General features: G+C 45.4%; 1 protein-coding gene across 3 annotated transcripts in view; it reads right to left on the bottom strand.

Annotated features, from left to right (window-relative positions):
* Positions 1–12004, bottom strand: part of NTRK3 (neurotrophic receptor tyrosine kinase 3) — a 216885-nt gene that overhangs the window by 49805 nt on the left and 155076 nt on the right. For all 3 annotated transcript variants that reach the window (XM_030955024.1, XM_030955027.1, XM_030955023.1), the window contains one exon: positions 4080–4210. In XM_030955024.1, coding sequence (XP_030810884.1) covers positions 4080–4210 — 131 coding nt within the window. The remainder of the gene's footprint in view (positions 1–4079; positions 4211–12004) is intronic.

Here is a 12004-nt window from a genome sequence, read left to right as displayed (position 1 = left end):
GACGCGTGGGCCGAAACAGAAATTTTCGCATATCTTGGGACTGCAATTAGCAACTAAACTCTGAGAGATGCACACACCGAGTGGGCTCAGGTGGGGAAAATCCCAAAGCAACGGGGTCAAAGCATCTGGGAGAAGCTGATGAGGAAAGGAGGGGAGAGGAACCACCCAGTTGTGCTGGTGGCACCATGTTTGTGTGGCATTCCTGTAGTTACTGTCCCACTGGGCTCCCCAACTCATTTCCTAGGCAGCAGCAAACATGCCTCAGAGGGTAATAGCTTCCAATTATTCCCAGCTTGGGCAGAATTTATACTGGTGACCTAGGGGTGAATGGCTTCATATCTCATTATTATTAAATTCCTGAGCCAGCCAGTCCTTGCTATCTGTCTTTTATTTTGAAATAGCTGACTACACTGCCTTTATTCAGAAGATGGATTTGCCTGGCTGTGCAGTTATTGTGTGGATTTTTCAAACTGCCTCTGAAGAAGGACACTGTCAAGTCTTTTCTAATAATTTTTAAAATCATGTTTTTATTCCCTGCTGTTTATAACAACTCCCCTGGCAGACTGATGCTGAAATCAGTATCCTTATTGAGAATATCTCATCTGCCACAATTTGAAAATGCCATTTTGCCATTGCAAGGCAGCTTGCATGCTTCAGGTGGTGTGGACCAGCCCGACATTGCAGAGTTGCCATGAAGATGCTGCTGTGGCTGTAGCTGATGACAAGGGAGGATCCTCCAGGGTTGGGTTCTGGCTTGTCTTGCATTTTTGTGCAGTTGCATTGGAGAGTTAGTCTGAAAGCAGCTTGTTGTCATCTCAGGATATGAAGGGAAGGAACTTGATAAAAAAGTTTAAGTCCAGATGATTTGACAAGATGAAATGGCCACAAGAATCAGCACAATCTTTTCAAAAATTTAAGAAAATGAAGAGTCTGGTTTTGAGTTGACGGTTGTGCATCATATTCTCTGCATCCTCCACATGTCAGGATTGTTTAGGACCAATCCTGGCTTTAACTGTGCAACATAACAGGAGCTGAAAAGGACTCAAATCCTGGAAAGGACTCAAGGAAACTTGTTCCACCTATCCTCCTATCCTGTGTCGGTCTGATGTGCACTTTAGTCGTGGGGACACTGGGCAGCTCTCCCTTTACCTACACGCAAATATACCTTCCCCCTTTCCCCATGCCTTGAATGTCCCCATGCAGACAGCAGAGGCGGCCTGAGCAGCTGCAGGCTGCAATTTATGTGCAAAAAGGGGTGCTAAATATCAGAAAGCTGTGCATGGAGGATGGGGCCCAGCACTCTGTTACTGCACCTGGGCTGGCCCATGGTGCTGCTGGCTCTAGAGAAGGTGCTTTTCCCCTTGGAGCAGACCTGCTGTGAGGCTTTTCCCCAAGCCTTGGGACATTGCCTCATTTGATTCTGCCCCCAAAGTGCCATTCACATGGCATAAATCTATTTTAATTCTTTGCCCTTTGGGATAGCTTTACTAGAGATATTTAGATGAATGTTAGTTACGTGGTGCAGATGGCAAAGCATCGATCCTTATCTCAGGCACCCAATTACTTTTAGTCATTTAATATCTTCATAATGTTGATGCCACCCCATTTTTCTGTAGGAAAATAGTCCCTTCCCCCATCACTCTTTTCTCCTCCTTTTTCCTGTGGTTGCACCTAATATTTCAAGCTGCAGTGAGTTTAGGTTTCATCTCCTTCACACACAATCATTTTTATAAGGTGTTAAGATTGTAAGTTTGTTGATCTCACACACCAAAAAAAAAGTGATTAACCCCCTCCTCATTGCTAAGGTTGCACAGCCAAGCATTTAGAAATGAGGGAGCTGGAAGGGATAGAACAGGGAAAGAAGACCAGAACCAAAGAAAGAGATGTCTCAGTAAAATCAGTGGAATGCCTCTCCCAGGAAGGTTCAGGGTAGATTATTTTTTTTTTGTGTGTCTCCATCACACAATTCCTCCATAACTTCTGTCAGGTCCCTAAACATCTGCAGGTTGCAGCTGTCATCATGAAGTGCCAGTTGTTCTAATATTACTTGGAAAATCCCCTCTTATGCAGCCTCAGAGCCAGGTTTCCAAAAGCACCATGTGTTTATTGCTGCAGCAGGGCTCACTCTCAGTCAGGTACCTGCTGTCCATGGGGCTGGAGAGAGAGGTTGGTAACCCCATCCTTCACCTAAAGCAGATCTCTTCAGTTCAGTTTTCCTGCTTGTGCTTCTGCCCTCTTCAAAAGGGGATGATACAGCCCCACTAACTCGCTGGGAGGCTGTGAAAATGGGTACACTCACATCTAGGTGGGTGCCAGCACAGGAGTGATCCCCACAATGGAGCAGCCACAGAGAAATGAAAAACAAGGTGTTCAGAGGACATGCCCTGAAACAGCTCCTCCAGCATTTCTAGTACTTGACTTTGTCACCTTAACACTCTGCTGGATGTAGTGTTTGTGCATTTCTTAGGACGCTTTTAGAAGCAAGCTGAATAAAACAGGAAGCTTGTCCATGCCTTCACATCAAAACTCAGCTTATCTGCAGGGCTGCAACCTTTAGATCTGCTAAAAATCTGAGTCCATTTAAGCGAGAGAGTAACACAGCCCCTTCCTTTGGCCCTGGGAGAGAGTCCCTGGGAGCAGGGCAGAGGCAGGCTCTGGGCTGTGGACTCAGCTGCCCCTAACCAGGGAGTCCTGCTGCTGCCCTGAGCTGCAGTGACTGGGGAGGTAGTTCTCAGCCTCAGCTGGGGGCATGAGATCTTCAGGAATTGCAGCCAAATCTCAACTTAATATGTAAAGCCTTTATTCCTGCTTTTTTTTCTTCTTATTTTTTTTTCTTTTCTTCCCCTCAGACTTCTAACATGGCCCAAATTAGAGGGATTTTTTTCCCTGCCACTCCCAGAGCTGGCAAGAAGCCAGATTCCAGGGCCCTGCTCCAGAGCTGGAGCTGTATGATCTTGCAGGATGAAAGGCACTCTGGAGACGTAAGCTCATAGTAGCAATTAACAGAAACAAGTTCGGATGCTGTTCCTGCCTACATGCAAATGAAACTCTGAAGAGACTCAGGAGCCAGGCTTGCTGGGGGATGGCTGGCACTGGTACCAACCCTATAATCAAACAATTAATCACGTGGGTGTCTGCATGTCCTCGGCTTTAACCAGTCTCAGAGGTGAAAGGCGCAATCTTGCACTTTGCTGCCAGAGCAAAAGGGGACATCTGAGCTAAAAAATAAATAGAGGCTTGAGCTGCCAATGATTAGAACAAGTCACAAGTAACTGGATGCCTCCAGCACTTTGGAGAGAGTGCTGGAACCTTTTTCCCTGCAGAGCATTGGTTCAAATGCAGACCTTGTTCCAAGGAGTTAGGAGGCACTGGTTAAATCCAAGGGATTAAACTGTGGCTCTGCCAACTGGTGCCACGTGAGAGGAGAGCACAGTTCTGCACTGAGTGTTCTCCTCTGCCCAGAGCCACACTGATGGGGCACAGCTCCCCCAGGAATATCACAAGGATGCAAGCAGCACAGCACAAGCCAAGCTGAGCTCGTGTTGGCTTAAAATACTCAAAACAGGAGCAACCTGTGGCTAAGCAAGCAGGAGCAGAGTGGAGCCAAGCCGAGTTGCTTTGCCCATCTTGCAGCAAATTGATCCCAGAAAATTGGCTCATCATGCTTAGTTTTCATTGCTCATTTTTGCTGAGGCCTTTTCATGTTTCAGCTTCTGCATGTTACACAAAAAGATAAAATCCAGAAGGAGCAGGGCCGCAGTGCCTGCTGGAGGGAGTTGGATCCACAGTGTGCTGCTGCAGCGGCTCAGGAGCTCCCAGCTCCCAGCCCAGCCTCTCCTCCCTGTCTGTCTCCTGGCCGTGTCAGCAGGAAGGGAGGCTTTGGCACTGCTGAGAACAGACAACCTTGAAGCGAAACACTGAAACTTTGTGTGACTAATTGGATTTACCACAATCTCCGGCATCAGATAAATCTCCACCCCTGGCCCCCAGCCCTCCCCTGCTTCCCTTTCCCACACAGGCTCATCCAGTCTCCCTTCACTGGCCAGCCCCTGCCCTTCTCTCTCACCCTTAGCATTTACCTTCACTGCCACCAGCATTTTGTCGTTGGTGGGGCTGAGGTTGTAACACTCGGCCAAGAACACCTTCCCAAAGGCACCTTCTCCCAGCTCCCTCTTCAAAACGATGTCTCTCCTCTTAATATGCTGGACATCTGTTGGAGGGAGGGGAGGAAGAGGGAGAGGGTTGAGGGGAAGAATGAATCAGGGTTAATTCAGCGAATGGAAAACAACTAATTCAATTTTCTTGCAAGCTGCACGGGAACTGAAATCGCTTCGCAAAAATATCTACGGGGATCTTTTTACCCGCCCACAGAAGGCAGCCATCTCTGTGATGGAGTTAGTCTCATGCAAAACATCTGTGAAGAAAGTACTTGAGGTTTATCAGTTCTCATGGCAAGCTCAGGGGCAAATTCTGCTACAAAGACTTGAATCTCTTTGGAATGATCCTGGAAATAATCCATCTCCTGCGTGGTGTAGCAAAGGTCACATCCTTCCAATGAAAGGCCAGGTGAGATTAGAAGGCCCTGTTGAGTTTTGCATTTCAACTGGGATTAGTTTAAACTCAAGCAGGACAGAATTTTGAGGCTGAAGCTTGGTAAGTCCAAGCATTCCTGGGAGGAGGAGGAGCAGTGACCCCAACATTCCTTAGGGCATTAGCAGGAGCTGGCTGGAAGTGCTGGAACTGCCCCACAGCAGGACCCTGACCCTGCAGCCTTCCCCTACACGACTGTTCCCTCAGAAAGAAGGTCGTCCCAGGATGCCATCACTGGCACAACAGATGAGCTGAACCCGTTAGTTTCAATGATCCTTTCCATGACATTTAGGACAGCGAGGACTGACGGAGAACAGCAACCGAGGATTCAGGAAGAATCACAAGAGCAGTAGCTTTAATTTACCAGAGGTACAGAGGCCAATGAAAAGTGGCTTGCTCAGCTAACAGGTCATTCCTGAGGATTAAATCTGCCCAGATACCAGGTACCTACAGGGGCAGGTTAGTGACTGTGGGATATCCACTGACTCTGTGTCATCATCAAATTTCACGGGTTGCTGGGAGAACTTTTTCTCTTCAGAGGACAGGAGTAAGGCACAGCAAATCTCTAAGCACCTTTGTGGCATCACAGCACCCCTAGAATTCTTCAGCAATAAAAAGAGGGGGTTTTTAACACTTGGAATGAACTGTAGAAGCAGTTAGATATGCACAGCCACCACAGCATTTTCTGAAGGGACAGCATCCAAAACTTCATCTTTATGAACTGTCCTTCAGTGGAGCTTTCCATCACCATGAGAACTGTGTCAGCACAGACCACTCCCAGCCTCAGCCTGATGGTTTTGAAGGCCAGTGGAGAGCTGTGCACTCTTCTCCAGTGCCCAGTCAGCAAAAGCTGATGCATGAGAGGTCTCCTCATTACATGCAACAGTGTCCTCTTTCCTCTCACGTGGGATGTTCATAACCCTGAATCTGTTTGCTCATAAACTGGATCACTTTTGATCCTTTTCCATCTCTTCCTTGTGCCACAGGAGCTGTAAAGCTGTGACCCTTAGATTAGACGTGTTTCCCTGCAGAGGAAGGGGGTGGAAGTGACTAACTCTGGGTCTCAGACTGGCTGCAGGGACACATCACAACCTGCCACCAGCTCCTGCCACCCAGGCACCCGAGCAGGCACCTGTATCAACCTGAGGGATCACACAGGTACCACTTAATGCATCAAAAAGCTAATGGAACACAAGGATCCTAATGGCTTTCATGCAATTAAGCTTTTTAATTAGGAGCTCAGAGGCAGGTTTATGGAGCTGCCCTCTCTGGGCCCTTGGCTTGCTTGGGAAGATGGATGCTGCAAGATTGCACAAGCAATGGGCCTTGTAATGAAAGACACCTCTCTGGAAATTCCCATTGACCTTTCTTAATTGTTCAATAGGCTGAAAACTGTTTCTTACTGATATTAATAATATTAGTAACATTGTGGCCCATGTTGGTAGGCACATCCAAAATGACTTTGGTTTTAAACCTGCAGTGGCAGCCAGGGAGAACAAATCACATATGGACTTTGCCTTCTCCACCTGGTTTAGCTGAGTGTTTAAGGAGCACCTGGAGAAATCTGAGATATAACATGTTGAAATGTAAAGCAATGCACTTGGGTGAGGAAACTCCTAATATAAGAAGAGCTCAAATGGCACCAATTTACTTAATAGAGTAGAGGAAAAGGGGTTTATCCTCTTTGGCTTGGCAAGCATTTCTATAGCACTCACCACTACATTACCTTGGTCTTACTGTGTTGTCAAACCACATATTTGCATTCTTGGTCTCCCAAATAGCAGCAATCAAGAAAGCTGTGAGGAATGATCTTGTACTGAGAGGAGCCCAAGGATATTTTTAAAAATTCAGAAATGTAGCAATTACAATAGGATTGTCCCATTTGGTGTGAGATGAAGTTAAATAGGAAACAGTCTCAGAAAAACCAGCAACACTATTTAAGAATTTTTACACTTCTGATGAGTAACACCATGAGAACTGAGGCAAACCTCTTTCTAAACTCTCCAGGGTATTGTCCAAAACTTTCAGCTCCCAATGTTTCCTCCCAATAACATCTTAATAAATTATCAGACATTTCTGAGAGCTGGCATCCAAACTGTGTAATTACATCTATATTATTAAAATAATATCCCATCTGTCTCTGAGACCAGATTTTACAGCTAGTTGTTAAGAGTCACCTGAGAAGTTTCAGGGAAAATTCATATGAACAGTTAAATGTGGTAGTATGGCAGACAGAGTTGAATTGAGGGAGAAGCAATCCTTTTGCAGTAGTGGACTTGTGTAGCACTGTTGGATTGAAAGTTAACTTGGGTGGTTATAAAAATAAAAAGGTCATGAAGTTAAGTAGTTTGACAGCAACTGGACAATCTTAATGTAGAATCAGAAAAGTACATTTCCTGATGGCAATTTCTCTCAACCTCAAATAGACATAAATTTTGCTTCACAGTATTTTAGGCACAAATGGAATAATAAGCGAGTTATAATAAATTGCTTTTCCACATGCTAGAGGCCTAAAGTAGTGAAGTTTAGATCAAATTCTTCCCTTTACGGCGAGATCAGCACTATGATTAATTCTAAGCCACTATAAAATACAGGTTTAACCACAAGGCAGTGACAAACCCCTATGTCACAGCGTGGCCAGCAGCGTTATTGAGCTCACCTTGCACCTCTGTGCTCGCCCATCCTGGCCGTAACTCACGAGGAAGGCCAAATAGCCATGAAAGATGCTGTGCTGCAAGGGCACCTCAGAGGTTCATCTGCATAAATCTGTTTGCCTGCTCCTGGAGGAAGCCGAGCCCTGTCTGATAAACAGCTGGTGTTTATTTGTTTTAGGCAGGCAGTGCTGTGCTAATCTGTCTCGGCTGTGTTGCAGTCAGCCCTGTAGACAAGGTGGATGCAAACTGCCTCTCCCGAAGCACCACTCTTTTTATTTTTTTCCTCCCCATGTACCATTTGCTTATAAAAACAAGACAACAAGACAATTCATAAGAAGATCCTATGCAGAAGCCACAGCAAGACCTGACAGGAAAATAAGCAGAATTGACAGCATGATGTGAGCTCATTCAAAGCCATGTTGTACCTACGGGAAGGATGTGAGTGCCTGACACTGAAGTAATTCCACTTTGCAATGAAACACCTTCCAGTCCTTGGTTTGGGATCAGTATATTTTTTCATGACACAGAAGAAAATTTGGGCAGATTCCCCACCTTCCTTCTTGTCCATCAAGATTTAGAGAAGGTGTTTCAAACTTTTGCATTCACTGCTGTTCTGAATAGCCCATTAAACACATCAGAAAGCACCTGACCTGCAGCTGGTTGGAAATGGCCCATGACTTCAGCTCAATGATGGCAGCATGGGGGTAAATTACAGCATTAACAAATGTAAGTCTGGGACCCACTTTTACACATGCAGAAAGCTTTCCTTTCTCCAGAAGAGCCAAGGCAGAAGGATGGCAGCTTTGCATCTGCAAAGGGACCTTTACCTAACCACCTCTGAACCTTTTGCAGGACAGATGATTTGATCTGTGCTTAAAGTGAATTTAGTCAGAAAAGTGGCTGTCTGAAACCAGAAACTTCTTCCTCCCCATCACTTGCTCCCACGTGTCCTTAGTCATGCCTGTTCCTCTCCTCGAGACAAACATCTTCTAGTTTGCTAAACTTGTGAACCCAACACAGCCATGGGATACTGGGGAGGAAGAAGAGGGAACAAGTTTAATTCTGCTTTCCTCACACATTAGTCTACCATGTCCCAGTGGGTCACTTCTGCACTGGCCCTTGTGATAGAGCCTGGAAAAATCAGAACTTTTCCACTTACATCACTGATTCAATGATTCTTCTCCCATCTTTTACTCTCATATTGCGGAGTCTCTCTGTCTTATGGCAAGGTCAGGACAAAAAGACCCCGACTCAACCTCCAAATTCCAGGTAGAGCATATGGAGCTGGTAAAAGACTGTGTGCAATGGAAACACCTTGTTTTGAATAACCATCACTTCTCAATCACATGAGCAGATATTGGGAAGTTGTATGAGTACATTTCATGAATCTAATTTTCCAATTACTGTCTCATTTCTAAATCAGTCCTGGGCATCAGATGAAGAAGAGATGGGTTCAGTGACACTGCAAATTCTGCATTCCAAATTCCCATCACAACCAGCATGTTTGAAACCATGGTTTGCTAATACTCTTGAAACCTGAATGCACATGATTGTGTTTGGACACAGATGACTCCAGTGGGAGGAAAATGGACAAATCAATCTCCAGAGTAAACCATGAGCAGTACCAGTAGTTAAGTTAGAGCAAACTGCAAAACTACTAATGCTGGATCATTTACACCAGGTCAATTTCAATTGTTAAATTAATTTCAATTATTTCCTTACATCGTCTTTCAAACTCCCAAATAGCTAGCAGTCTGTCCTCTGGTATTTCTAGTGGACTACTCCAGTGTATTTCTGACTCTGAACTATTAATTCGCAAGCAACCTGTAGCTTGCTGGTGAAATAGACCAAAATTATAGACATTTCCACTTTTACTTTTGCTGCCCTCTTTATTGGAACATTCCTCTTCTTGCCTAGAAAAGACCAATAACAATTTTCTATAAATTTTTCTTCTCCCCCAGCATGTGACCCTGTTTTCCCTAAAGGTAGGTCCTTTCCTGCACCTCTCCATCACCAGCTTCTCCCTCCCTTTGCTTTTTCACTTCATGGCATTTCCCCTCTCTGTTTCTTCTTCTCTATTTTTTGCCCCTCATGCTGTTCAAGCCCTGTTTTAAATCTGACTTATTTTAGATCTGTTTCTAGGGTATCCTGATTTGGGTCTGATCCTGGGCTCTTTGTAGATATGGTCTTGATTTTCATAAGCTGCTAATGCCTCATTTGCATCAACAGCACTTTATAAATGATAACAACAATGACATTTTTCAGCAGTGGCTGAGTCATTTGCTGCAACAACTAATTTATGCCAAAGAATTTTCTCTTTTCTCTCCACATAAGTTGTCCACAAAAAGGTAGCAAAGTTCTCACTTAGTCAATGTGATTCATTCATTTCTTCCTCAACACTGCTGGAATAACTCTTGTGAATAAATGCTGCACAGCCCCACTGTTCCACCACAATTAAAATCAAATAAACAAAGCTTACAATTTACACTGGAAATCTTGTCACCACCACATGTAAGTACCAAGCAGAGAGCCCTTCATGTCAGGCAGTCAATCACAGCCTGGACGGGAACCAAACTCGATGAGTTACCCAATGTACCTGATCAGAGCAGAGCACGCACATTGGGCAGGACCAGACTAAAAAGCCCTGCCACTGGAGGGCTGGCAAGGCATTCTCTCACAGATTTGTCTCACAGGGAGAGAGGATAACACATAGGCAGGCTGCACAGAGCCCGAGTCTCCCTCCTCACCTGGTGCAAATCCATCAAAGTCAATGGAGGATATTGATTTCAATCATGGACTGCTGGGAAGTACATGTAAACAAAGGGAGAATCAGTCCCACGTCATTTTAAAAAATGGAGACATAAACAGGCTGTTTCTTGTCTCTGCCTGGACTCCAAGTAGGTAGCCCTTCACTTCTGGTGGCTTCTGTCCCAGCTCTGACATGAGCCACCTCTGGGAAAGGGCCCAGGTACACGTTCCAGCAACTCGGCACGGTGCCCAGACACTGGGTCTTTGCCAAGTTCCTCTGTAAGGCACCCTTCAAGGACTTGGACTCAAAAAAGTCATGATTATAAGCACCAAGCAGTTCTGACACAAATCATAGAGATTTATGTAAAGCATATCTGAATCTCTGGGAACTTGGTGGAGCAACCACAGCCTTCAGCTCACTTAACGATCGTATTCCTTTCATAAAGACTTCACGAGAAAGCTATTTTATGTTTCTGCAGTTCTTTTCATTTTCTCACCATCCCCTTCATTCCTTGGGAGCAGCACAAGGCATAAGTGCAGCTCCCAGGTGGGAAGGAGGCTTTATTGCTCAGCTGACCCAGCAGACCCAGAGCTAATGCACTACATGCTGCTAAATGGACCTTGGTAAAAAATAACAGGCCTTGACGCATTTAGCTGGACAATCTTGGCTAAAAGAATGATCCAGTTATACCAATCTACACTAGGAGCTAAAGCTCAGTGCAATTGAGCTCAGGAAAACAGGAGAGGAGCAACCTCTGCATGCCAGATCTCCGGTGCTTTGGAAATACCTGACATCCACCATTCCTAAGCATACCTCTGGCACTCAGGACATCACCAGCTCCTCTGGCTTTTGCTGCAGCAATAGCAGATGGAGAGGAAGCCCTGACCCAAAGTGCTGTCTTTCAGCTTCCAGCTGACTCCAGCCAGCCCTGATTTGAGGGAGAGACGCTGCAGAAGAGCCCTCAAGCTGCACAGAGGGGTGTGATTTGCAGCTAATCCAGTGACTGGATTAGCACCCTCTGAGCTGCAGTACCAGCTCCAAAAGCAGCCACACACAGACAACCAACAACAGTGCTCATGTACAGTGCTCTTGGAGCTGAAGGGAAATGGAAAGGGAGTTTTTGTGTGTGTGTAAAAGAGCTGATAGAAAGGCAAAGCACAAGCACCCCTTAAACCAACAACTCACCAGAAGCAACTCCAGAGCACATCAGGCTCCCTCAGCAAAACACCCTAACAACCACCTGGAAGCAGGTGACATCACCTGGTATGACATACCTGCAAAGTTTAAACCCAAACCAAAGCAAATTCTCATTTACTTCATGGAAAAAAAAATCTGAAAAAAATAGTAAAGTTAGAATGCACTCGGCACCATTCCACACTCACTTTTTAAGCAAAAACTTCTCTCTGACCTTAAACCACCTGACATTCCTATTAAAAAACTGCACAACATCAAGCCCTCCTCATCCATTTCAGTCCCATAAATCTGAGTACAAACCGCTTAGAAATTATTTTATGAAGAGAGCAATACAAAGTGTCTCACAGGTGCTGAGCAGTCTCACGCAGAAAGCACAACACTGCACAGGCCTGCAGAACCAAGTTATCCTGGGGAGATCTAAACCAAAGGAGAAAAAGCAAGAGGAAGGATTCTGAGCATCACCCTCAGCTTGACAACGACCACAGCAGCAAATGAAAGAGCCCTTCAGCACATCCATGCCTTGCACAGCAGTGGGTTCTTGCCTTCGAGTCAGAATCCATCTCCTCCTCTTCCTGCAGATTTATGATTTTCTGGAATTACTCAAGCAAGAGTTCATATCAACAGGACCTTCCCTTGATCCAACAAGGTAAATCTCTTCACCTGAGCTGTTGTCAATGATTAAAATGTCCTTTAGTACGGAGACCTTGAAGACTTTACCAGAAGAAACCCAACGCTCCAACGGCTCCCTGTGGCTGCCAGGGTTGGGGTTAGGCAGCAGGCAGCTGTAAATGGGCTCCCAGTTGTGCCCCAACACAGT

The sequence above is a fragment of the Camarhynchus parvulus genome, chromosome 10 (assembly GCF_901933205.1).
Source record: "Camarhynchus parvulus chromosome 10, STF_HiC, whole genome shotgun sequence".
Classification (NCBI taxonomy): Eukaryota; Metazoa; Chordata; class Aves; order Passeriformes; family Thraupidae; genus Camarhynchus; species Camarhynchus parvulus.
This window is presented reverse-complemented; position numbering and strand designations above follow the sequence as displayed.